At 35.5% G+C, this 26626-nt stretch overlaps 1 protein-coding gene across 3 annotated transcripts in view; it reads left to right on the top strand.

Moving 5' to 3' along the window:
- The first annotated feature begins 6372 nt into the window (after window positions 1-6372).
- The window catches only part of CCDC112 (coiled-coil domain containing 112), a 28133-nt gene continuing 7879 nt past the window's right edge, over window positions 6373-26626 (top strand). Inside the window, exons 1-6 of one of the 3 annotated variants that reach the window (XM_064483273.1) lie at window positions 6514-6638; window positions 7179-7217; window positions 18032-18153; window positions 21766-21887; window positions 24460-24549; window positions 26279-26354. In XM_064483273.1, the coding sequence (XP_064339343.1) occupies window positions 6522-6638; window positions 7179-7217; window positions 18032-18153; window positions 21766-21887; window positions 24460-24549; window positions 26279-26354 (566 nt within the window). In that variant the 5' untranslated portion in view covers window positions 6514-6521. Of the gene's footprint in view, window positions 6639-7178; window positions 7218-18031; window positions 18154-21765; window positions 21888-24459; window positions 24550-26278; window positions 26355-26626 lie in introns of all 3 variants that reach the window. The other 2 variants (XM_064483265.1, XM_031448845.2) reach the window with 2 other exon arrangements.

The raw sequence follows: 26626 nt of genomic DNA, 5'->3' as shown, positions 1-26626 counted from the left end.
AAGGGTAGTTATATGTGTTGATAAGAGTGTTTGGCATACAATAGGCCCTCAAAAGTAAGGATTATTATTTTTTAAATAAATATTCACTTTTTTTCCTTTTATCTGGACTTACCTTCAAATTATCTTAGCAGCTACATTTGAAGTAAAGATTCACTGTTGCTGATTTGGCTGTTGTTGTTGTTTTTATTATTCAACAATAAATATTTTTGGTCCATGACAGTCTGTTGGAGAGTATCTGGTTAGGAAACTAACATTACCGAGCAACTGGCAAATAAGAGCTGAAAGACAGGGAACTCTTTAAATCACTTTCCCTTTTTATCTTCCATAAATATAGTTAAATGTAAGCAATTGAACATTTTGTATGGGAATAGCCCTTTAAAGGCCAATGGGAAGGAATTCAACAGTTTTTATTTGAGAATGAAAATTGTGGAGGAAACTATCACCCCCTATATAAATAATATTACATTAGCTTTTATTTTGATTTCAGAAGTCAATATGAAGCAACTTTATTCCAGCCCTGTCAGTTTATACTGCTGAATTCTATAGGTCACATTCACTTGGCAGAGTGTTTAAGACAGTAATGCTAATATTTTGTTAATAATTAAATCTATTTGAAAGAATAATCCAGTGCCAGGCATAAGAGTATATTTGATTTTGCTTAACTCTTGGGAGCAATTCCACACATTTTCAGCATATTATTCTGTGATTTTGGGATGGATCATAACTGTTTCACCACAGTTCAATTTGCAATAGTGATCTTTACATAATTATGTAAAAAAATATATTTGCCACTTCTAAATCTTTGTTTCATGATTTGATTTCAGGGGAACCCAAATTGACAGCCTTCTTCCATCTTGCCGTCTGGAATAAGTGTGAGAATTGGAAAGAAAGAGATGATCTCTATTTGCAGGTAATGTAATAGTGTAAAAAGAAACCCTAAGAGAATCATTCTAAAGATAAAACCAAAATTAAGAGAACTGATTAAAGTAGAGTATAAAAATATTAACAAATGAAAATCAGTAGTCGTCATATATCCAAAGAGTAACCAGCTAGATGATGTCACGGGAGGGGAAATTACTTCTAGTGGCAGTGAAAACGTTTTTTAAAACTTATATAAACTTAAAAGAAAATGTTTACTCTTCAAAGATGCAGCAGTAGGCTTGAACAAATGTAAAGGCATACCTTGCTCTTGGATAGAACAGCTCTCCATCATACATATGTTAATTCTCAAGTTAATAAAAAAATGTAAAATGATTCCAGTAAAAATATTGAGATTTTTATCTCAAAGTAGACTATTGAGTCCAAAGTTCTTTTGGGAAATGAACGAGCAGGAAAAGGTAGGAAAGCCTGGAAAAGAAGAACAATGAAAGGAACGAGCCTTGTAAGATATTAAAACATTTTATAAAGCCCTTATAATTAAAAAATGTATGTTCATTGATAGATACATAAATAGATACACAGAATGAGAGAATAGAATGAAAAATTCAAGATAGAACAATTACATGTGAAAAGTTAAGTGATGCCTAAAATTGCTGGTGGAAAATATACTGTTTTTAATAAGTGTTTTTGGCATAACTAGATATCCACTTGGGAAAAAGTAAAATTGAATCCATATCCCATGCTGAATATCGGAGTGAAATCCAAATAATCCAGATATCTAAATATAAAAAGTGAAACTACGTGAGAAAGCAAGGATTCTTTTCGTTATAAACTTGGAGTGAGAAAAGCCCTTCCAACTATGATTAAAAATCCAGAAGCATCCAAGAAAATACTAAAACATTGACAAACTTGACTATATAAAAATAAAAAACTTTTCAAAGCAAAAAAAAAAAAAAAAAAGCAGAAGTTACAAAACAAAAACCTAGAAGAATGAATGGACCTCAAGATTATCATATTACGTGAAACAAGTCAGACTTGAAGGACAAATATCATATGATATCACTTATATGTGGAATCTAAAAAAAATGATCGAAATCTTATTTACAAACAAAAAATAGGCTCACGGACATAGAAAACCAACCATGTTTACTAAAGGTGAAAGGGTGGGGAGGGATAAATTAGGAGTTTGGGATTAAAAGACACACATTACTATATATAAAATAGGTAAACAACAGGGACCTACTGTATAGCACAGGGAACTATATTCAGTCCCTTGTAATAACATATAATGGAAAAGAATCTGAAAAAAAAAGTGTGTAAAACTGAATTTCTTTGCTGTACACCTGAAACTAACATTGTAAATTGACTGTACTTCAATAAAAAATAAAATTTTAAAAAACCTAGAAGAAAATATTTACAATTTATATTGCAAAATTACATCACAAACAACTAATTAATAAAGAACTCTTAAAAACTGGAAAGAGCAAGACCAAATACCATTGGGGAAAAATATGAAAAGAGTTCAAAGAAAAAACAAATGTCCTTCAACTTATGAAAAAAGGCTGACCTTCATTCAGAACAAGAGGAAGGCATATTACACTTACTAGGAGATATCATTTTTCACTTATTCAGATTGTCCAAGATACAAAAACTTGAAGAAACACCGTGATGGCAAATAAAGAAACAAGCATTCGCAGGCATTGTGAGTGGGAGTCCAAAATGGTGCAACTTCTGTGGAAAGGAATTAAGCGATATCTAGCTATGTTGCCTTTGCATTTATCTTTTGACTCAGCAATTCCACTGAAGATACACTTCCCTAAATACAAAATACTAATGAATCATTATTTGTCGTGGAGTTAAGGGCAGGCCACCCCAAAATATGCCATATTGACATATTGATTGTTTTGAATTAAAGTTACTTGAGAAACAGCCAGTGCAAGGACACTCTGACTCTACCTTCTATCCCCTGAAAGCAGGAAACAGAGCTCCCATGTGAAGGGCAACCTCCCTACACCAGGAGGTAAAGGCATCTATACTGCCAGGGATAGGGAATTCAGGGCAGAGAAGGCTGTGTAAACAAACTCTGCTTAATTCCTTCACTAATTAGTACTGAAGCTTCAGTTTCTTTGTCTTCTCAGTTCTTCACAAATTTGTTTCTTTGTCTTAAAAAGTATATAAGCTGCTTGCTTTGGTCATCTCTTTGAGTCACGTATTTCTATGAACTCTCATATGTATGATGTTCAGATTTGCTTTTTTCCTGTTGATATGTCTTATGTCAGTTTAATTATTAGACCACCAGAAGAACCTGGAATGGTGGAGGAAGTTTTTTTCTTCTCCAATAAGCACAGTGCATGTGATTGGAAACAGGGTCTTTGCAGATATAATCAAGTTAAGATAGGATCATACTGGATTAGGGAGAACTCTAATCCAATGATGGGTGTCCTTATAACACGAGGAAAATTTAGACACAGAGACACAGACGCGAGGGGAAAAGGCCACGTAAAGAGAGGCAACAATTGGAGTAACGCTGCCACAAGCAAAGGGATACTACTAGGTGCTGGTGACCACAGAAGCTAGGAGAGAGGCATGGAACAGATACTCCCTCTGAGCCCCCAAGAAGGAACCAACTGTGCTGCCACCCTGATTTTGGACTCTGGCCTCCTGAATGTGAGAGAATACTTACCTATTGTTATAAACCACCCAGTTTGTGATACTTTGTTTTGGCAACCCTAGGAAACTAAAACAGTATGCTACAAGTTTTTGAAAGAAAAAAGGAAAAACAAGAATACATATATATGTATATATATACTCATTTTTGCAAAAAGAAACACAAAAGAATGAGCCAGAAATGAATTAAAAAATGGTTACAGATAGTCAGTTGAAAAGGCATGGAGAGGATGTGTTTGGAAGCTAGGCTTCGTTACATATACCATGTCATAGCATTTGTCTTTACTTATATTATGAGTTTTGCATATTTTTTTAAAAAGTAAACAGCGAAAAACTGAAATTGAACAGAAATACAATCAAAAGAATCCAACTGCATAAAAATTGATTCCATTATTATACAGAGAAAAGACAGATTTCAGAAGACTTTTGAACACAACACTAACTGAACATCTTGTGCAGGACATATTCTGAGAACAAAAAGCATCTGAGACAAAAAGAACGAATTGCAAACTTCACTCAGTAGGTTTACTGTTAGTGGTAATATTAGAATTATAATTTGAAACTATGTAACTGTTGTAAGAAAAAGCAAATAAGTAAATATGTTGACAGTCCAAAGAACCAAGATTTCCAGTGTCTAAGAGAAAATAAATACAAATATAAAAGAAGTTAAGGCAAGACAAACCTATGATGTTAAACTAGAATTGGTACTAAATTGAGGAGGTTATACAGTGAAAATATATTTTGGTAGCTCTCACCGCTGAAAGGACCCAGAAGTGAGGACCCAAGCAACTGCCTAATCTGCATGTTGCAAAGGCCTACTCTGGTTGTCTGTTTATGAGATTCTTAATCTTCTTTCTGAATTTTCCATCCTAATAAAACATTAAAAATCTTTAACAAAGCAGGCATCTTGCATGTTGTTCTATTTTCTCTTATAGTATCCAGTCCAGTGCTGTCCCTTGCAGAGACTACTCAAGTTTTTGATTGACTCTTTTCCCTTGAGGCTGCCAGATTATTCTAGACTAACAGTTACAGTTGCTCAGACAGTGCTGTAGCAACAGACTTCATTTTGGATGAAAGGTAAGTACATAAATTAGAGAGGCTTTACCTTTTCGATACCCCCAAGCTACCTTCTTCCTGCTAGTGCATGGGGAAAGGAGAGTAGCCCATCTTCTCTCTTCAAATCTATCTACCAGCTTGTGCAGCAGCCTCCAGTCAAGAAGAGTGGATGCCTCTTTCCAAGATCAAACTTTCCTTTTGTGACTTGGACTCCAGGGCACAGATATCCTCCAGTAGTCCCGACCTTGAAACAACACACACACACACACACACACCAGAGACCACACATCTTCAAGCTACCACCTCATTTCAACTCATCACCTGCATCATAAAATCATTAAAATAGTTGTCTAAAGATATAATTTCTACTCCTCACCTTCATTAGCTCCTCAATCCTCTCAGCCAGGCTTTGGTCCTTACCACCCTACTGACACTACCACTCTTGTCAGGATGGCCATTGGCCTCCCCATTGTCAAATCCAACCATCGGTTCTCTGTTTTCATTTCACTCAACCTCTGTGCAGCAGACCACACAGTTGACCATTCTCTCCTTCTTGAAATAATTTCTTCCATAGGATTCTGATTTTCCTCCCTTCTTACAGACCTCTCCTTCTGAGTCTCCTCCTCCTGCTGTCTGTCACCTGTGTTAGAGGGCTCTAGAACTTAGTTCTCAGACTTCAGTTTATACTCTTCCTGAGTGATCTTATTCAGTCTTTTTAGATATTTTCTACCTGGAGATGAAGGTCAAATTCCTGTCTTTGGCTCCAGTCTCTGTGCTGGGCTCCACCTGCCTGTTTAATGTCTCTACCAGGATGGTCTCTGGAGTTAGACCACCCAGGCTTGTATCCCAATTCCTACCTGTATAGTCTTGTGTTACTTAACTTTGTCTGTGAAATGAAGATGGTAATAGTACCTACTTCACTAGATTATTTAGAACAATGCTGGCACAAAGTAAGTGCTCAGTAAACACCCTGTTTGTTTACTTACTTGCTTTCCCTACCAGAAGTTTGGAGAAAAGGAACCTCCTGTGTGTCTAACTCAACAATGAATTCTCAAGGGCGACAGATAGTAGCAGCTGTGTATTGATTGAATGAATGAACCCATTCCTTTCAAGGAGGAAAAGGCAGTGCATCCAAAAACCAGCTGAATTCCGACTGGTTACCTATGCCTTGACTGGAGGAGTTATCTCTGACTTTTTTCCAACTTCCCAACACTGTGTCTGGAATCTCCCGTCTCATTAGCCAAGTCCTACAAGTGCAAATGTAGCACTCTTGCCTCTAATATCTGATGGTGGGGTGCATGCTCTGTTTTGTTTGAAAATGTGAAATAGTTTGTTGTTCAGGCTCGTTAATAATGTCTTTTTCAATTAGACTTAGTTTCACCAGAATTCAGTAGAAACCTAGAAAGAAGTTCTATTACGTAAAATGTCTGTATCTGTGGGTGTGTGGATATCTATGTAGAACATATATCTATATATGACAGGAATACATTTAAGTGTGATAATAAAAAAAAACAATGAATTCTCTTGGCAGTTAGGGGACGACAGAGGCGAAGAGAAAGATTTTGAAGAATAAGAGTAGATACGTGCACGGTAAGACAACCGCGTTTCAGAGCGTAACGGAGCGGAGCGCGCCACCCCGCCCACACCCCCGGCCCGGCCCCGCCTCGCCTCACCCCGCCCGCAACCCGCCCCGCGGTCCGGCCCCGCCCTGGTCCCGGCCCCGCCCCACCCTGCACCCGGCCCGGCTCCGCCCTGCGCCCCGGTCCCGCCCTGTGCTCTGGCCCCGCCCCGTACCTCGGCTGGGCTCTGCATCCCAGAGGAAGCCCGCCGCCTCAGCAGAGCCAGGACCTGCCCACGCCCGAAGCCGCGCACCCCGAGCTTGGGTGGCCGCAGCGGCCCGAGTGTCTAGGCTTGGAAAGATGGCCGCTCTGACGACGGTAGTGGTGGCGGCGGCGGCCACGGCTGTAGCCGGGGCTGTGGCGGGGGCGGGCGCGGCCGCTGGGACCGGCGTAGGAGCAGCGCCGGTGCCGCAACAGGTAAATCGAGGAGGCGGACGTGGGCCCGAGGGGGCTGCAGGCCCTGGAGGCGGGACGGGACCCCCAGCTGAACAGGTGTCCTCTAAGCGCGGCTGCAGGAAGCGGGAGGCGCGGTGATAGCCTTCCTTTGCTCGGGGCCTGGCACACGCCAGACATTGCGCTTGGTTCGCTTGTGCGTTTAACTGCGTTTACAGAGTCACCTCCCTTGTGGTTTTGGAGTCGGGGAAGACCAGGGTGGAACCCTGGCTCTGCGGCTCCCTAGCAGTTCCTATGAGATAGGAACATACTTACCCTCTCGGTGACTCAGTTTCTTCTCTAAAAATTAGAATTGATGATATGCACCTTTCTGAACCCTGGATAATAAGTCTGGGTAGCCCCTGGTACAATGCTTGTTTAGAGAGAGATTCGGTGCCCAGTAACTGGTGGCTTCTCTGTTGGACCTACCCTGGGAACACAAGGAGGAATCAAATATTGGATGGTCTGAGGCAGACGTGTTTCCAAAGATGATCTTAAGACCCCTTTCTCCGCACTGAGGACCAGAGGATCCGTCAAGGAGAATTTTGGGATTCCCCTGCTCAGGTCAAATATCTTGACTCATTCTCTCACAGCCCACACCCAAAGCATAGGCAAGTTCTGTCTGTTCTAGCTTCCAAATCAATCCAGAATCCCGCCTTCTTACCTCATGTGCTACTACCCTTGTCCACACCATCATTTCTCCTAGCAGAAATACTTTGCTAATTGGTTTTTGTTTTTCTAGTCTTGCCTTCATTCGCAACAGCCAGGTTATTCAGCCCGTAATGACACTTTACTGCTCAGATCCCTCGGAGTAAAAGCAAACGTTTTTACCATGGTCCAGGAGACCTATGAGCCGCCCCCACTACCTCCCTGCCCCCTCATCTCCAGTTCCCTGCTCTGACTCTGCTGCAGCCATAACTTCCTGGTGGTCCCTCAGACTGCCAAGCACTCTCCTACCTCAGGAGCTTTGCAGCTGCTATTCCCTCTGCTTAGAATGCTCTTCCCTCATGGTCTCTTGGCCAGCCCCATCTCTGCCTTCAGATAACTTTGTTCAGATGCCATCAGCTCAGTGATTCTTTCCATGCCCCCCACCCCCCACCAAACTGAATCCCCTTATCCAGCACACCCTGTTCTCTTTTCTGGTATTATTCTTCTCCATGGCACCTATTACTGTATGATACATTGCATATTTTACATCTGTTTTTTTTATTGTCTTTCTCCACACTGCCTGGAAAGGTAAACCCTGTCCTCTAGGAAGGAAGGAACTTTTGGAAGCTTTACTCACTATTGTATTACCAGCACTGAGAACTGTGCCTGTGTAGCCAGGAACATAGTAGACACTCACAATATTTGTGGATAAGTCCTACCTGATGAAAGACTGTTGTGGGCTGAGGACAGGTTCCATCTTTTTCTTCCTCTAAGGAAATACATTGTCTTTACTTAGGTAAATTCAAGAAATTCCACCTGAGACAAATTTTCTCACACATCTTCTGTAATTCTTTTTGCTATTCTAACTCTGGCTCAAGTGTGTTAGGAAAAAATATAAAACATAGAAAAATAATACCATGTAAAATATATTATTACAGAAATAAATATATATAGGATATACATAATATATAAAATATACTGAAGTGTTTTAAAGATTTTTTTTTTTTTTTTTAGCTGTATGACCCTGGTGTTTTAGCCTTCTTGCTGGCTTTCTCCATGAAACCTTTCTGGCTTACTTTAGCTGAAAATGATTTGTTCTGTACATTCTTATAACCGCCTGGTTTGCATTTCTCTCAAGTTGCCTAACATTGTTAATTGATGCACACTCTTACCCACCTGGTGATCCTCAGAGGTTTGCCTTTCCTCAGAGTTGGATCAGAATCTCTTGTGAAGCTGTTTCAACTTTTCTATCAGTCCCTAATGTTTAACAATGTCTGGAGACAGTTTTGCTTTGTCACAACTGCAGGGGGGCTGTGAGGAATGTCATTTGTGTTGCTAGGATCAAGTGGGCACAGACTCAAAGGAAAGCACAACAAAAAATCATCTGGTCCAAAATATTGGTAGTGCTGAGGTTGAGACACCCTGCTTTATACAGTCTCATCAGCTTGGAGAAGGCAGAGCCTCCTGGTTGATAATCACAATAATAGTGAGGCAGAATTTCTCAAAGGTGTTTGGGTTTTTAAAAAAGGAATTAGAATCTCTGCTGTACCATATTGTGATTTTGAGGAGTTTAATTATGTATTATCCATCTTTGTATTCCCCGAACATACCACACACAAATGCATATACACATACACACGTGTACACACACACGTACTCACACACTATACACTCAAATTCTACAGCCTAGCACTGAGCTTGAGTATTTGTCATAGAGTTCCGTGAATGAATATTCCTGTTGACTCTAAGAGTGAAACCACCTGATGTTTTCCTGAGAAGAGCTAACTTTCTCATGACAACCTCATGATATTAGAAATGTCTGCCAAAATATCTGGAGTTCCAATTTAGCCAGCTAGGGTTTCCATAACAAAATACCAGAGAGGTAGCCTAAACAACAGAAATGTGTTTTTTAAATAGTTTTGGAGACTGGGTAGCCCAAGATCAAGGTGCTGTCAAGGTTGGTTTCTGGCTTATAGACAGCTGCTTTCTTGCTGTGTCCTCACATGGCCTTTCCTCTGTGCATGTGCAGAAAGAGAGGGTTCTCTCATGTCTCTTTTTCTTATAACGTCACTAGTCCTATTGGATTAGGATTGTATCCTTATAACCTCATGTAACCTTAATTACTTTCTTAAAGGCCCCATCTCCAAATCTAGTCACAAAGGCAGCTAGGGCCTCAACTATGAATTAGGTATGCATAATTCAGTCTATAACAGTTCCCTTAAATTATTTTGGAGTAATTATCTTTAAAGTTTTAGAACTCTTTTTTTTTAATATTAAAAAAATTGAGGGAGGTAATTAAGTATTTATTTATTTATTTATTCATTTATTCATTTATTTATTTAATGGAGGTGCTAGGGATTGAACCCAGACCTTTTACATGCTGGGCCTGTACTATACCACTGAGCTATACCCTCCCCACCAGAACTCTTTTATATTGTATTTTATTTTACAACCTCCGTTGGGTGTGGAATCCCATAAATTTCTCAGTCATTACAAAAAGTAATAATGTACCATATCTATGCATTTTAATATTTATGTACTATTTTTTCATAATTCCCCTCAGCCATTGACTTTTAAGGGCAAAGGCTACATATTTCTTTATTCTCTCTATTGCCATTTTCCTCTTGACCATTTTAGCAGCTGAATTACGACTTTTTTTTGAAGTGTCTCTAGCAGTATCACACTAGTATATGTCCTGGTTTTGTACCGGGACAGGGCTGTGTCCTCTGTTTGTTCTGTTTCTGGTGACTCCCCTGTGATGGTCTGTATTTTATGGCATTTGGCTGCCTGGAATGATCCATTAGTAATAACTATATTCCTTCTCTGATTTCAAATGAGTACTCAAAATGGATTTCCTCTAGAAGATCACACGCATGAATAGGGCTGTATGTAGGTCCAGACTGCAGAGTCCCCCTCCCCTCCAAGGATAGTCACATCTGATCCCTAGCACCTGTGAATGTGACCTTACATGGTAAAAGGAACTTTGCAGATGTGATTACATTGAGGATCTTGAGATGGAACAATTATGCTTGATTATCTGGGTGGGCTGATACATTTACAAAGGTAAGAGGGAGGCAGGAGGATCAGAACCAATAATAGGAGATGTGACAATGGAAAAGGATGAAGTGATGTGAGGAAGGGGCCATGAGCCAAGGGATGTAGATGGCCTCTAAAAGCTGAGAAAGGTTAAGGAAGTAGATTCTCCCCTGAACCTCCAGAAATAACACAGTCTTGTCAACACCTTAATTTTAGACTTGATCTCCAGAACTTTAAGAGAATAAATTTGTGTTGTTTAGGCCTCTAAATTTGTGGTAAACTGATTTTTGGTAAGTTTGTTATTGTAGCAGTAGAAAACGAATGCACCAGAGAAGACCTAAAAGGCCTGAGTTCTCTTTTTTGGCTGACCTTGAAATGCTATGCAAGCAGGAAGTGAAGGCTAAGGTAGAGTTGTAAAGTGCCAAAGTGCTGATGGCATGCCCCAGCATGTACACAGACCCCCTCGGCAAAGGCTGGGAGACTTACTGGTTCAAGACATCTAAGACCAACCAGTCATTCACTGACAACTAAGCTAACTAATCAGAAATTTCAGTGCCACACAGACAAATAATACAGTCTTTACCAAATTAGTTCAAAAGAGTGACTAAACAAACAACAACAACAACAAACCATAGGGAGGGGAGAGAATCTCATTTTCAGAGTTGCCACATTGTATTATTTAAAATGTTGAGTTTTGACAAACAAATTGTGAGATATGCAAAGAAACAAGAAAGTATGGTCCACACACAGAAAAACTTTTAAAAAACTAGTAAAAAGAAACTGTCCCTTAGGATGACTAGATGTTGGGCATAATAGGCAAAGACTTTAAATCATCTACTTTATTTATTTATTTATTTATTTATTTATTTATTTATTTATTTATTTATTTATTTATTGAAGTACAGTAAATTACAGTGTGTCAATCTCCAGTGTACAGCACAGCGTCCCAGTCATGCATATACATACATATATTTGTTTTCATATTTTTTTTCCATTAAAGGTTATTGCAAGCTATTGAACATAGTTCCCTGTGCTATACAGAAGAAACTTTTTTTAAAATCTATTTTTATGTGTATAGTGGCTAACATTTGTAAACATCAAACTCCCAGTTTATCCCTTCCCACCCCCTTTCCCCAGTAACCATAAGATTGTTTACTAAGTCTGTGAGTATGTTTCTGTTTTTTAGATGAATTCATAGTGTTCTGTTTTTCTTTTTAGATTCCACATGTGAGTGGTATCGTATGGTATTTCTCTTTCTCTTTCAGACTTACTTTACTTAGAATGGTGATCTCTAGGTCCATCCATACCATCCAATGCAGGTAGCATTATTTGATTCTTTTTATGGCAGAGTAGTATTCCATTGTATAAATATACCACAACTTCTTTATCCAGTCATCTGTCATTGGACATTTAGGTTGTTTCCATATCTTGGCTATTGTATATAGTGCTGCTATGAACATTGGGGTGCATGTATCTTTTCAAATTAGAGTTCTCTCTGGATATATACCCAGAAGTGGGATTGCTGGATCATATGGTAAGTCTATGTTTAATTTTTTGAGGAATCTCCATACTATTTTCCATAATGGTTGCACCAAACTACATTCCCACCAGCAACATAGCAGGGTTCCCTTTTCTCCACACCCTCTCCAGCATTTGTCATTTGTGGACTTTTGAATGATGGCCATTCTGACTGGTGTGAGGTGATACCTCATTGTAGTTTTGATTTGCATTTCTCTGATAATTAGTGATACTGAGCATTTTTCATATGTCTATTGGCCATTCGTATGTCTTCATTGGAGAAATGCTTATTTTGGTCTTCTGCCCATTTTTGGATTGGGTTGTTTGCTTTTTGCTTATTAAGTTGTATGAGCTGTTTCTATATCCTAGAAATTAAGCCTTTGTCAGCTGCATAATTTGCAAATATTTTCTCCCATTCTATAGGTTGTCATTTTGTTTTGTTTATGGTTTCCTTTGCTGTGCAAAAGCTTATGAGTTTAACTAGGCCCCATTTGTTTATTTTTGCTCTTATTTCCATTGCCTGGGTAGACTGCTCTAGGAGAACGTTGCTAAGATTTATGTCGGAGAATGTTTTGCCTGTGTTTTCTTCTAGGAGATTTATTGTGTCTTGTCTTATATTTAAGTCTTTAAGCCATTTTGAGTTAATTTTTGTTTATCAAATGGGGAAGTGTTCTAACATCATTGTAAATCACCTACTTTAAATATGTTCAAAAAGCTAAAGGAAACTATTTCTAAAGAAATAAAATAAAGTAGGAGAATGATGTCTCACCAAATGGAAAATATCTATAAAAACTACTAAAAACATACTATTGATCTTCTGGTTTATTAACACATGTTTTATAAGTTATTTGTATTATATTGTATACCATATTGTTACAATAAAATAGGCTATAGAAAATAAAATGTCATTAGGAAAATCATAAGGAAGAAAAACTATATTTACTGTATTTATCAGTACTGTAAGTTTACATCATCTGTTTACAAGATGAATTGCCTGTCAGTACATATGTCAACATTGTTTTATATGGTACAAAACACTGTAGATGTTATATGTATTACTAACACACGACATAAAAAATGAAAAGATAATGTGAAGAAGAAATTCATATTTATTTATAGCTATGACAATTCATGCATTGATAATGAAAAAGTAGCAATATTCTTTATGGTAGCCTAGTGTAATCAATATGATTGCTTCACAGTAACCTAGCCTATACACTAATGAATGAATCGTTATAAAATATCTATGGCTTACAATGTTATAGTCATAGTCATAGTCATAGTCATAATATAGTATTGGAAACTTTGTTCCATTTTTTTGAAAAACCACTTACCTGTGATGATAGACTGACATGCAGTTTCTCCAATTAGGAGAGAGAGGCATACTGTATGGTAATATAATTCTTTGAAAGCAAAGCTATAAAACAGTAAGAAAATTGACAGATTATTAGTTTTATATTAAATATCACCTTTCACCTATGTTGAAGATAGACTAGAATCTACATATATTTCATGCATTCATGACATACCTTTTTCTTAATTTTTTCAATATTTCTATGCTATGTGGTTCATTGGTGAGTTTTTGCAAATTATCACAAATCTCAAAAATATTTTCCAGTATATTTATTGGAAAAAAGGATGCACATCAGTGGACTTACACAGTTCAAATCTGTGCTGTTTAAGGGTCAACTGTATAGTACTTCTTGTCAGAATTGGAGCATATTTTCATCAGCTAAACATAATTTCCCCATATGATCAGGGTTATATTATATACATAAAATAAACTAATGAACAAATTTAAAAAAATTTTACTGTCTACATAAATTTCTCACAGTATAATGTAAAAATCTTTAGTAAAAAAAATGAAGGGGAAGATATTCACAGATTTTAAAAAACTAAGAATTCATTGCCAGTATATCTGTCCTTCAAGAAATACTAAAGGAAATCCTTTAAGTGAAAATAAAAGGATACTAGACAATAATTTGAATCCACATGGAGAATAATATGAGTAAAGTGTACTGGTAAAGGTAAACGTAGAGGTAAATATAAAAGTCAGTATAATGTAAATGTATGTAATAATAAAGGTAATATAATATGAAGATATATAAATATATCAAATAATAAAGACAAATGTAGAGGTAAATATAAAAGGGGCTTTTTTTTTCCAAAAAAAAGAGGAGGAAACACTTCTCAGCTCATTCTATGAGACCATTATTACACTGATAACAAAATTAGACATCACAAGAAAGAAAATAACAAATTAGTATCTCTTAGGAACACGGATGCAAAGATTCTCAACAAAACACTAGTAGACCAAATCTAACAATGTAGGAAAGGATTATATTCCATGATTAGTTGTGATTTATTCCAGGCATATGAAAATCAACGTAATAGAACATATTGATAGTGTAAAGAACAAAAACTGTATGATCATCTCAGTGGATGCAGAAAGAGCAACTGACAAAATCCAACACTCTTTCTCGATAAAAATATTCAACAAACTAGCAATAGAAAGCAACTTCTCAGCCTGATAAAGACATCTATGAAATACGAACAGCTAACTTAATACTTAATGACGAAAGAGTGAGGGCTTCCCCGTAAGATCAGGAACAAGACAAGAATATCCACGCTTACCAGTTTATTTACTGGGGATTCTAGCCAGGCAACTGGGCAAGAAAAGCAAATAGAAAGCATCCAGATTGGAAAGGAAGAAATAAAACTATCCTTATTTGCAGGTGGCATTGTCTTCTATATAAAAAATCCTAAGGAATACACACACACACACACACACACACACACACACACACACACACACACAACACACACACACACTATTAGAACTAATAGACAAGTTCTGCTGGCTTTCAGGGTACAAGAACAATTTACAAAAATCTATACAGTAGTAGTGGACAATTCAAGAATGAAGTTAAGAAAATAATACTGTTTTGGAATATTTCTCAGCCATTGAAAAGAATGAAATACTGCCATTTGCAGCAACATGAATGAACCTAGAGATTATGATACTGAGTGAAGTAAGTCAGACAGAGAAAGATAAACATTATATGCTATCACTTATATGTGGAATCTAAAATATAGTACAAATGAATTTATTTACAAAACAGACACAGACTCACAAACATAGAAAACAAACTTAGGGTTACCAAAGGGGAGGGGGGTAGAGGGATAAACTGGGAGCATGGAATTAACAGATACATACCACTATATATATAAAATAAACAATGAGGATTTACAGTATAGCACAGGGAACTATATTCAATATTTTGTAATAACCTGTAATGGAAAAGAATATGAAAAAGTATATGCACATAGGCATAAGTGAATCACTTTGCTGTATATCTGAAGCTAATATACTTTGAAAACTTAAAAGCATCTTTGAGAGAAATTAAAGAAGACCTACCTAAACGCACATTTTATGTTCATGAATATGAAGAATTAAGATTGGTGAGATGGCAGTACTCCCCAAATTGATTTATAGGTTCACTGCAATCCCTATCAAAATCTCAGCTACCCTTTTTTTTTTTTTTTTGCAGAAATTGTCAAGCTGATCCTAAAATTTATATGGGAAATGCAGGAGACTCAAAATAATGAAAACAATCTTGAAAAAGAGCAAAGTAGGAGGACTCACACTTGTTAATTTCTAAACTTAGTACAAAGATGCAGTCATCAAACAATGTGGTACTGGCCTACGGATGGATATATCAGTGAGAGTTAAAAAGTAACCCCTTACATTTATGAGCAATTGATTTTCAACAAGGATACTAATACAATCCAATAACGAAAGAATAGTCTTTTCAACAGATGTTGGGACAACTGGATATCCATAGACTAAAAAGTGAAGTTGAACATCTGCCACAGGCCATACATAAATATTAACTCAGAATGGATTAGGGACCTGAATGTAAAAGATAAAACTGCGAAACTCTTAGAGGAAAACATGGATGTAAATCTTCATGACCTTTAATTAGGTAATAGTTTCTTCTGTATGACACCTAATGGGGCAAGCAACCAAAGATAAAACAGGTAAATTGGACTCCATCAAAATATAAAACCCTTGTGCTTAAAAGTACATTGTCAAGGTGAAAAGATGGCTCAGAGAATGAGAGAAAATACTTGCAAGTCATATATTGATAAGGACATATCTAAAATATATAAGTAACTCTTACTACTCAAAAATAAAAAGACAACCCAGTTTTAAAAATAGGAAGAGGTATAAGTAGATATTTCACCAAAGAAGTGGCTAATAAGTATATGAAAGGATGCTCAGCATCATTAGTCATTATGGAGTAGTCAAAACCAATGTGAGACACCACTTTACATCCATTAGGTTGATTGTAATAAAAAAGACAGACATTATCAGGAAAGTGAAAAGACAACTCAAAATAGGGGAAAATATATGCAAATTGTTTTTCTGATAAGGACTTAATAAGAATGCTTCCAGCTTAACAATGAAAAGACAAACAAAATGTTTAAATGGGAGAGTAAAAAAGAGTTACCTGGTGATCCAGAAATTCCACTGCTAGGTGTATACCCAAGAAAACTGAATATATATATTCATACTAGAACTTGTACACAGGTGTTCTTGGTAGCATTATTCATATTGACCATACAGCAAAAATAACCCAATTGTCCATCAACTGATGAGTGAATAAACAAAAGGTGGTAGATCCATATAATGAAATACTACTCTGCCATAAAAAGCAGCAAAGTACAGATTCATGCTACAACATGGATGAATCTTGAAAACGTTTTGCCCAGTGAAAGAAGTCATACACAGAAGACTGCATATTGTATGATCTCATTCATATTAATTGTCCAGAATAGGCAAATCCATAGAATTAGAAAACAGATTAATAGTTGTCAAGGGGTAGGGGGAAATGGGGGTGGGGAGCAACTGTTTAATGAGTATGGGGTTTCTTTTGGGTCTGATGGAAATGTTCTGGAAATAGATGGTGTTGCTGGTTGCACAACTTTGGTGAATATACTAAAAACTACTGAATTGTAAACTTTATGTACATTTAATGGCATGTAAATTGTATCTCAATTTTAAAAGTATTTCCAAAATTCATTACTTAATGCTTGCTTGTTCCTAGAAATTTAAAGGCTTGCTTCCTTTTTTCTTCATCTCCCACATCCAGGCTGTAAACAGTTCCTCTTAATTATACCTCCAAGATATATTTACTCTTCTTACTTTAATCTCCACTGTCTCCCTGGTAGTCCTGGACGCCATCACTCCTGTCTGCGTTGCTGCACCACCTACCTCATTGATTCTCCTGCTTCCAATCTTGCTTCACCCCTCCACCACCTTCCACCAGTTTATTCTCCAAAAAAATAGCCAGAAAGATTTTCCTAAAAAATTACATATATCATGACATTATCCTTCTCAAACCCCTTCAGTAAAATCCAGACTCACCTAGTGACTTAAAATGTGGGTGTGAAATGCCACATGCCTCCCTCTCTCCTGTCATCGCCTACCAAGCTCCACACTTTACTTATCTCTTATCACAGTTGGCCTTTCTCTGCTTGAAGTAGCGAAGATTTTTTCTGCTGTCAGACTTTTTGCACGTGCTGTTCCCTTTGCCTGGCACACCTTTCCCTACAGCTTTTGGCATGGCTGATTTCATTTTTTCTTAAACATCAGCCCATTAAATAGATCTTCTTTGCCCATCCTAACTGAAAACAGCCCTTTGCTCTATTATCTTCATCTCAGCACTTCTTATTTCCTTAATCTCATTTATTGTACTTGAGTTTTTTCCCCTTAACTTATTGTTTATTTACTCTTTTCTTTTTAAGTCTGTTTCCCTCACTAGACTTCAAGGCAGGGGCCATATAATCATGAGTCATCATTTGCTTCTCTAGTGTCTAGTGCAGCACTTGTCACATCTTAAGTGTTCAATACGTATTGTTAAATGACTGAATAAATGAAAGAATTAGATTTTTGTCTAAGTCTCTGAAGATTTCACATTTCTGACTCACTAATTTAAGATAGATATGCCTTCTTCCACAAAATGTATTTTTTTAAATTTAATAACATTGGCCCCCAAATTTTCCCCTGAGAAATTTTCCCCATTATTGATGTTTTATCTCTTAAAAAATTCCATTTCAAAATCCTACCATTTGTATTATTGAGGATAAATTTAGTTTTGTTTTCTCTGTAGAATGATGGCTGTCTTGGTACTTCAGGTGGAATTTGTCCTTTTCAGCTTCAAAACTGGAAGCAGAAAGTTAATCGGACTAAGAAGGCAGAATTCATACGCACGGCAGAAAAATTTAAAAATCAGTAAGTATAAGAACATTATCTTCAAGTAACATTACTAGCCATTTTATTATGGGCAATATAAAGTTAATTCTATTCCACCTATCCAAGCCACATTAAGTTAATGAAATTCTAATCACTAACTTTTCAAATATAAAACAGGAGAAAGGTGGGAATGTATGAAATAGACAAATGATAATAAACTATTTAATACAAAGTTAATTTTAAGTAGAGTTATTAAATTTTATTTATTTATTTTTACCACTTTGAATCAGTGTATTTCAAGGAAAACAATAGTTATTTTTTTAGATGACATATATCAAGTAGCAAATTGAATATATTTTCACTTACCAAGGTAAGCACTTGGTAAATATTTTTGAGTGAGTGAATAATTTTAATGAAAAGTCTGTACCCTTGAGTTATTTTTTTTAATGGCCTTTTAATTGGTGTCCCTTCCTTGGTCTCTGACCCTTTCAATTCCATCCTGTAAATTTTGACTAGAATAATTGAGAAGTTGCCATTTATTTTAATTTTTAGTGTATATTATTTTTCTTTAAATAACCTGTGATATTTACTGAATGTTCAATGTTGTTAGTAGCACCATATGATACAACAAATATCATGAGTTACGATAAAAGTATTAGAACTCAGAGCACTCAACCCTAACCTGTATTTGAAGGCTTTATAAAATAAAGACTGCTTTTCATTTATACAGTATCAATCTGCTAAAGAACCAAGAGTAAAGGAACCTTTCATAAGAAATGGTCTCTAGGCCAGAATTAGTGGCAGTTGTCTGTTTAGAAATGCTACTGATAAAAAAGTGTACTGTTTGAATTTTGAAAAGTTATGCCATACTGTAGCTTTGTAAAACTGAATTCTCACTGCATTTGTATGATTCTCATATTTTTAATACTCAGCATTTGATAAAATACAAATTTTTTAAATATCCAAAATGCACTACCTTAGAATTGAACTCTAGGTTAGAAATTCTGGTTTATGTATTTTTTTTCTAGGTAGGATAACTCACCAAGCAGTTAATGTCCATATAAATAGCAAACGAGCAGATTATGCCAGTATAGATACCTTGCCGACTAGTATGTGTTGGTTTTATAGCTCTAATTAGGCTTTCCTCGTCTGTTACAAGGTTTTTGGAATAACTATTTGAAAGAGTATTAGAAAAATCTATTGGAAGAGTATTTCTATCCCACAATTCTCACTGAATGCAAAGGCAAAAACACAATTTCTAATATAATTGTTTTTTTCAGAATAGCATATACACTCACATAATTGAAAAATCAGTTCATATCAAAGGGTACACAGTGGAAGGTCTCTCTTTCACCCATGACCCCAGCCACCCACTTCCCCTCCCCTCAGATGACTACTGTTTTTAGTTTCTTGTTTATCCTTCCATAGATGTTTGATGTGCTTACAAGGAAAGAAAAATACATATTCAGACTTTTCCTGTCTTATATAAATGGTGGCATACTATACACACTGTTCTGCATCTTATTTTATTTTGTTTTTTTAACTTGAGTATATCTTAGATACTAAGGGATTATTGATTTTGTCAGGTCTGATAATGACATTGGAATTATATAAGTCAAATATCCATAATCTCTAGAGATGCACACTAAAGTGTGTTGGTGTGAAATTATGTAGATATCGTGGATTTACATTAGAATACTTAAGCAGAAAGAGAAAAGAAAAGATAGATGTACCAAGAGAGGTAAAATTGTTGAATCAGAGTGGTGTGCGGGGTATACATATGGAACTATATGAGGGGAGTCAGTTTACCATCCTCTACTTTGAGGTATGTCTGAGATTTTCATATAAAACTTTTGTTAAAAATAGAGTCTGTCTTGGAGATCTTTCCTTATCAGTACATCGTACACACTACCACTGCATTGTATTCCAGTGTATGAGTGTATCATAATCTATGCAACCTGCTCCTTTGTGACAGACATTTTCGTTATAGTCAAAGTTTTGTTAAAACAAATAAGGCTATAATTAATTGTAGTATCCACATAGGCTCACATCATTTTGCATATGTGTGAATTTATCTTTAGGAAAAATTCCTAGAAGTAGAAGTGCTGAGTCAAAGGTCTATGAATTTGCAAATGTGATGAATATTGTCCCCCATAGGCAATTTACAATTTTACCAACAATGTATGGGAGGACCTATTTCCCCACAGTTTTATCATCAGAATATATTATTTAAACGTTTGATTTTTTTTAGCCAATCTGATAGCTGTACAGTTCTATCATGGTGTAGCTTTAATTTGCGTTTCTCATGTTATAAGCAAGGTTGAGCATCTTTTCCTATGTGTGGCAATTTTTCTGCATTATTACGTTTTGAATGTCTTTGTACGTGAATATTTCTAATCCAGGAATGGCAAAACATAACTTACTGTCGGAGCATATCCCGTGTCCATGACAGACATTTCTATTTGATCATAGTAATTTCCCCACACCCTATCCAGAGACCAAATGGGCTTCCAAGTCCTCAGCACAGGACTCCAGTAGCCACCCACAATCCATTAGAGTTGACCTGGAGACTGAAATCTATTTGACGTCTCTTTTCTACCCAGTGTTGCTTCCTCTCCCAGACATACATCCAAGTTATGTTCCCTTTAGCCTTTGGGGCAGCCAGGTAGGTCCTGTGGCATGCTTTTCTGTTTATCCCAATATGCCTTATATTAAAATTTTCTCTGTGTGTGGCAAGTGAAAAAGTTTTGGAAATTCTACCTTAGATAGTTGCCCCTCAGGTTGTATGAAATTAAGTCAATGGCCAGAGACACCTCACCACTTACTAAATTCAGGTTTAGTGGAGAAGTAGTCATACTAGTTTCCACCTTCTGGGAGAAAGAAAAAGGTGTTGAGAAAATAAATTTCTTTGTCCAATCACAAAATTTTCTTAATGGTAATTGTTCTGTTTTACCCAGGGTTTCAAACTAACAATCAAACTCCTTACTGGTAGATGAATTAAAGCCAAAGAGCAAGGATGAGCCGAAGGAAATTTTGAAGTAAATGTAGACAATATCCCTTAAATATACAAAAGTCCTGTCTTCATAGATGGTTTGCCTTTGTAGTTTTAGTTGTATTAATATTAATAACTTGCATTTCCTTAGTGCATGTTACTTTATAAAGATCCCTCACATATAATTATCTCATATAATGTTAATCACAGCCCTGTTGGGTAGTGGAGAGCAGGTAGTCACATTTTAGCAATAAGAAGGTTCACACCTGGAGAGGTTAAATGTCTTGACTGATGTTACAAAGTTAACAATATCTTCTGTTGAAAGCAGCCATCAGCAGTGGTGACCATTTTCAGCCCACAGTGAGATTGAGTTGGAATCAATAGCCAAAGGTTTGTGTATTTTCAAAACAAGTCTAGGATTGAATTTTCTTAAATTAACATTTTGTAATTTAAGTATCAATTCAAATTACTTGTGATTTTAGTTGAATTTAATACTTTTCTAACTACTCTTTTGATTCCTTAGCTTTATTGATCCAAGTAATTATATTTTGAGTCCTTAGATGAATTAATCCAAATATAAAGTATTGATTGTGTCTTCATATTTTAAATAATTAAAAATATACTGAAGTCATATTTTCTATTTGTTTCTTTCCCTAAAGAGTTATTAACATAGAAAAAGATAAACATAGTCATTTCTACAACCAAAAAAGTGACTTCAGAATGGAACACAGTATGCTGGAAGAACTGGAAAACAAATTGATGAACAGCAGGAAAACAGAAAGTAAGCTGAGTTCATGATGAACAAAATCTGTTGAGTGATATAAAGTTGTAGTTTTGCCCTGTGCTTTGTCTTTGTGCACTGACTGTGTTATATTCTCTATCAAGATACTTTCTAGTCGGTAAAGAGTTTGTTCTCTAGGGGTACATATTTATTCTTTTGGGTCACTATTGAGTCATTCTAGCTGGCTTGTTTTTTGGCTTGTTTTCTGTGATTATGTCTTTCATTTTAATAGAAAAAAAAAGTGTTTTGTTTTTTGGCTGACAAATCAACGAATGCTATTAAAATTTTTTAAAGTAAAGGGAAGTGGACTCCTGGGCTCTCTGATCTTCATCACCATGGTCTTGCTAACTGAGGCCTGGACTAAATAAGCATCAACAGATTCAGAACCTGTACTTAGCAGTGGTATGAAGTGGTCAAGTTACATAATTACTTTAACCTTAGTTTGCTTTTCTGCGATACAAAACCTACCATTTCTACCTTAGGAGTGCTGCCTGTGCATCCGATTAGATAATATATAAGAACGTGCCTTATAGATTGTACAGCTAATATTTTCTGTTGTTTGTTATGAATATTAATCATTGTTAACAGTGTACTAAATGTTGACCTTAAAAAAGAATTCTGCTAGAATACCTTGTTTCTTTGTGAAGTAGCTTTTATATGTTGCAAAATCCTTATGTTATAATGAAAAACTTCTTAGCTTTGATTAAAAGAAAAATAATGGTTATCAACCAACTAAGCTTTATAAAATATTAAGACTTATTATATAGAGATTACACTGCTCATGGGACTTCCTTATAGCCATTTAAAAGAAATTCTTAGTAAGTTTTTTTCTTTCAGAATATAAGATTGCATGATTTTAAAAAATCATCTTTTGTCAGATAGTGGCAGGAATCATTCTCCCTTTTCTGTTGGAATGACAACAAGACCCAATAAATATACCAAATTTCCTGTTCTCCTCTTTAATTCATAGAGGAATCTAAACATCCCTTACTTAATATTTCTTAATTTCCCACAGTTCTTTAATAGACAACTGAGAGGTTGATCTGTCTCTCAAGCATGCCATTAAGTAGTGTGTCTCCATTCTGTGTATTTTAATTCATGTGATTGTCCCCTTTTTAAGGCAACTTTATTTTTATCTTTTTATTTCCCTTTGTTCTACAGTTTTGCCTCTCTTTATTCACATTTTGTGTTTATCTTATTTAGGAGAAGAAGGAATGCATTGTGTTAGTACAAGGGTATAGAAATTTTCCCTTCATATTACATATTACAGCTCAGAAGTACTAAATACCTATTTCTTACCTCAAATATCATGCCACAATTTTACCTTGCATTTATGTAATATTGTACTTGAATCATTTGCCTATAGTACAGAATGTCACTTTCCAATGAATAAATAAAAGATCATTTGCACTATAGTGGTATAACTGTAGCTGATCAAACTATGGCAAAAATAAAACAACAAAAAGCTTTCCTAATTACTTTACTAGGGAAGTTTCTTGACCTAGAGTTACAACAATGGGTAAGACCCTATAAAATACATTGGATTTATTTTCTACTTTTATGGAGCTCTTGAATTTTAATAAAAAATAGAACAAACCAAAGTCACATAGGCGTATTTGAGGTTTGTTTTGAATATTAGCACTGGCTTCAGGCTTAAAGGTAAACTTTTTTTAAAAATTGCTGTTAAGGACTTTTGAACGGAGCCTTTTGGTGCTTCATGTTCATTTATGGCAAAGTTGCAAAAAACGAAGGAGGGGGGCATAAATAAAATACCCAAAATGACAAAATAATATTGCTATTATTATTATTATTATAGGAATATGTATATCAGTGTGAGCATATGATTTTAGCCTATTAATTTAAGTAAATTTTAAAGTAATGTTATTACTTCAGAAAGAAAATATGAAAGAAGAATCCAGTGTTTCCTGCTGCTGATAGAGAACATCTGAAAGTCTTTGAGACTCTCCTCTGTTATTCAGGCTTTTACTGTGGGCCTAATACTTTACTTCAGGCTGGTCCTTTAGTTGAGCTTGGCAACTGGTAGCAGAGATACCAGTAAATGGCACCTAAGACATCTCCTCGAGGCCATGACTGTGACACCGGCGGGTATCGCCAGCCCCTGTCTTAGAGGCTGTGGTTAGATTAAGTTAATTCTCACTAGAAAGTTTGTCAGTATTCATAGAATTAATATTGGTTAGACAGTTTCAATATTCCAGCAATAGTTGATATCAAAATCTATGTGCATAAGGGGGAGAGTATAGCTCAAGTGGTAGAGCACCTGCTTAGCATGCATGAGGTCCTGGGTTCAATCCCCAGTATGTCCTCTAAAAATAAACAAACAAACAAACCTAATTACCTACCCCCCAAAATAAAAAAATTTTTTTTTAAATCTATGTCCATAAATTACAACAAGTTAATTTAACACTTATAAATAACAATCTTTGGTTCATTATTTAATTGCTCTTTGTTATCATTTACTAAGTGATGGTGATCAGTCTTGTGTGAAGAATCCTGAATTGGTAAACACATTTATTACAGAATTATTTTAAAATACATACTTTCTTCCTTACAGGAGCAAAAATCCAGCAACAATTGGCCAAAATACACAACAATGTAAAGAAACTTCAGCATCAGTTAAAAGATGTGAAGCCTACACCTGACTGTAAGTAAATTTGGATTTTATATTCTTTCTTATATATTAGTATTTTCTATTATTCATTAGAAAAATTTATACTTTTCTAATAAATTTTTCTTTTTGGCATTAATGGAGGAGCTAAGCCCTCCTTTGTGGTTAGGGATTAAGAAGGATACTTTGGAAAACTGTAATATCTGATGTTTATGTATTTTTTTAATCTTTAAAATTCCATCAAATCCCTACAAATTATGAAATAGAACAGATATTAGTGTCACATATAGGTTGAAGATGTGGTATGGAAAGATTCAGATTTAGCTAATGAAAAGGAAAACAGACTGATTTCTTGATTCTTAGCCTAGTATTTTCCCATCATTTGCTTTTTGGAATTATTGCCTTCCACAGGCATTTCAGATACCTAAGGGAACGACTAAACTAAATAGTATTGGGGCAAATTCTAGTCATTTGTAAAAAGCAAAATTCTGTCCTTCCCTCCTTGCTCATACCAACATTCATTCCTGAGAGATCAGAACAAACAGTAAAATGCTGAAGATGTGTGGACTTAAGAATCAGACAGATGTTGGGTCAAATTCTTGAACTATAAGGTTAGTGATTTTAGGAAAGTTACTTGATCTCTGCGCTTTCATTTTGTCAGCTCTAAAATGGAGATTATCATAGGCCCTAACTCATGGTTAGGGGGATGAAGTGAGACAGTGCACATAAAGCTCTTGTGTAACTAACAAAGGAAGCAGTGAAGAGTAGTCAACGTGAATATTATAATTACTATTCATTAAGTTAATTCATCAACCCATAAAAATATTAGAAGAGAACATAGGTTAACATTTTTATAATTGTGTCATAATTTATAAGAATGACAAAGATAGGAAACCGTAAAGAAAGAAGTAGACATAATTGGCTTAAAAAAACCTCAAACCCGTAAGTAAAGTTGAAATACAAATTAGGAAAACATTAGCAATATGTATGTAACTTAAAAAGCTAATATCCATGATGTATAAAGTGCCTACAAATTAGAACAACAAAGTAACCTAATAGAAAAATGGGCAAATAAGGTGCATGTTATGGCAAAAGCAATACAAAACACATGTGAAAAAATACTCAGGCTTATTAATTTTTATAAAAATGTCAAATTAATGATGATAAATTTTTGGGTATCATTTTAGAAATGCTTAGAAGTACATGGGAAAGAGCACTTTCAGGAACTGTAAGTTGGTAGAGCCTCTCTGATGGACAAGGTGACAGTGTCTAGCATACTGTCAAGTGGGCATACTTTTTTATTTAGCATTTCAAGTTAATTATCCTCTAAAAATATTCATTCAAGTACAGCATTGCATCTTTTTAAAAGTTCATCATTTGGAGAATGAATTAAATCAATTAGAGTAGCATTAGACCATGAAATACTATGGAGTCATAAGAAGAATAATGAAGTAGTCATATGTACATTGATATGGAGAGTTAACTGCAACATTTTGTTAAAGAAAAAGTGCAAGTCACAAAACAGTATGTGTAGTATAAAACATTTTTTTGGAAAAAGTAATATTTAAGATATGTGTACATAGGAAAAGATCTGTAATCAAAACAATTGCAGTTATAAAAACTCACTATTTAACAGCACATTTTTTCTTATCCTTTAGTCTAAGAAATGTTTTAATTTAAGGGAACATTCCCTTTTTTTTCCTAATGTTTAATTCTTGGTCATAATGAAATATGACATAATTTTTCTATTTTTTTTTTTTTACAGTTGTGGAAAAGCTCAGAGAAATGATGGAAGAAATTGAAAATGCAATTAACACTTTTAAGGAAGAGCAGAGGTTGATGTAAGTTTTAAACTTATTTTAACATAAAATTATTTACCTGTATTTTTCAGTAACTCTCTACTAGGTTATTATATATAAACTATTTTGTTATGTATTTAATACTAGTCTTAACACAAAGGCAATGTAACAGCTCTCTTCTTTTGTTTTAGGTTTTAGACTGCTTTTCCTGTTTAAAGTGAATTTTCATTTATATTTGGCCACTAAAAATCCCAAATGAGAACTTGAAAGTTCGTTTTTTTCTCTGAGGAAACTCTTTTAAGGCTTAGATTTTA

This window comes from Camelus dromedarius, chromosome 3, assembly GCF_036321535.1.
Source record: "Camelus dromedarius isolate mCamDro1 chromosome 3, mCamDro1.pat, whole genome shotgun sequence".
Classification (NCBI taxonomy): domain Eukaryota; kingdom Metazoa; phylum Chordata; class Mammalia; order Artiodactyla; family Camelidae; genus Camelus; species Camelus dromedarius.
This window is presented reverse-complemented; position numbering and strand designations above follow the sequence as displayed.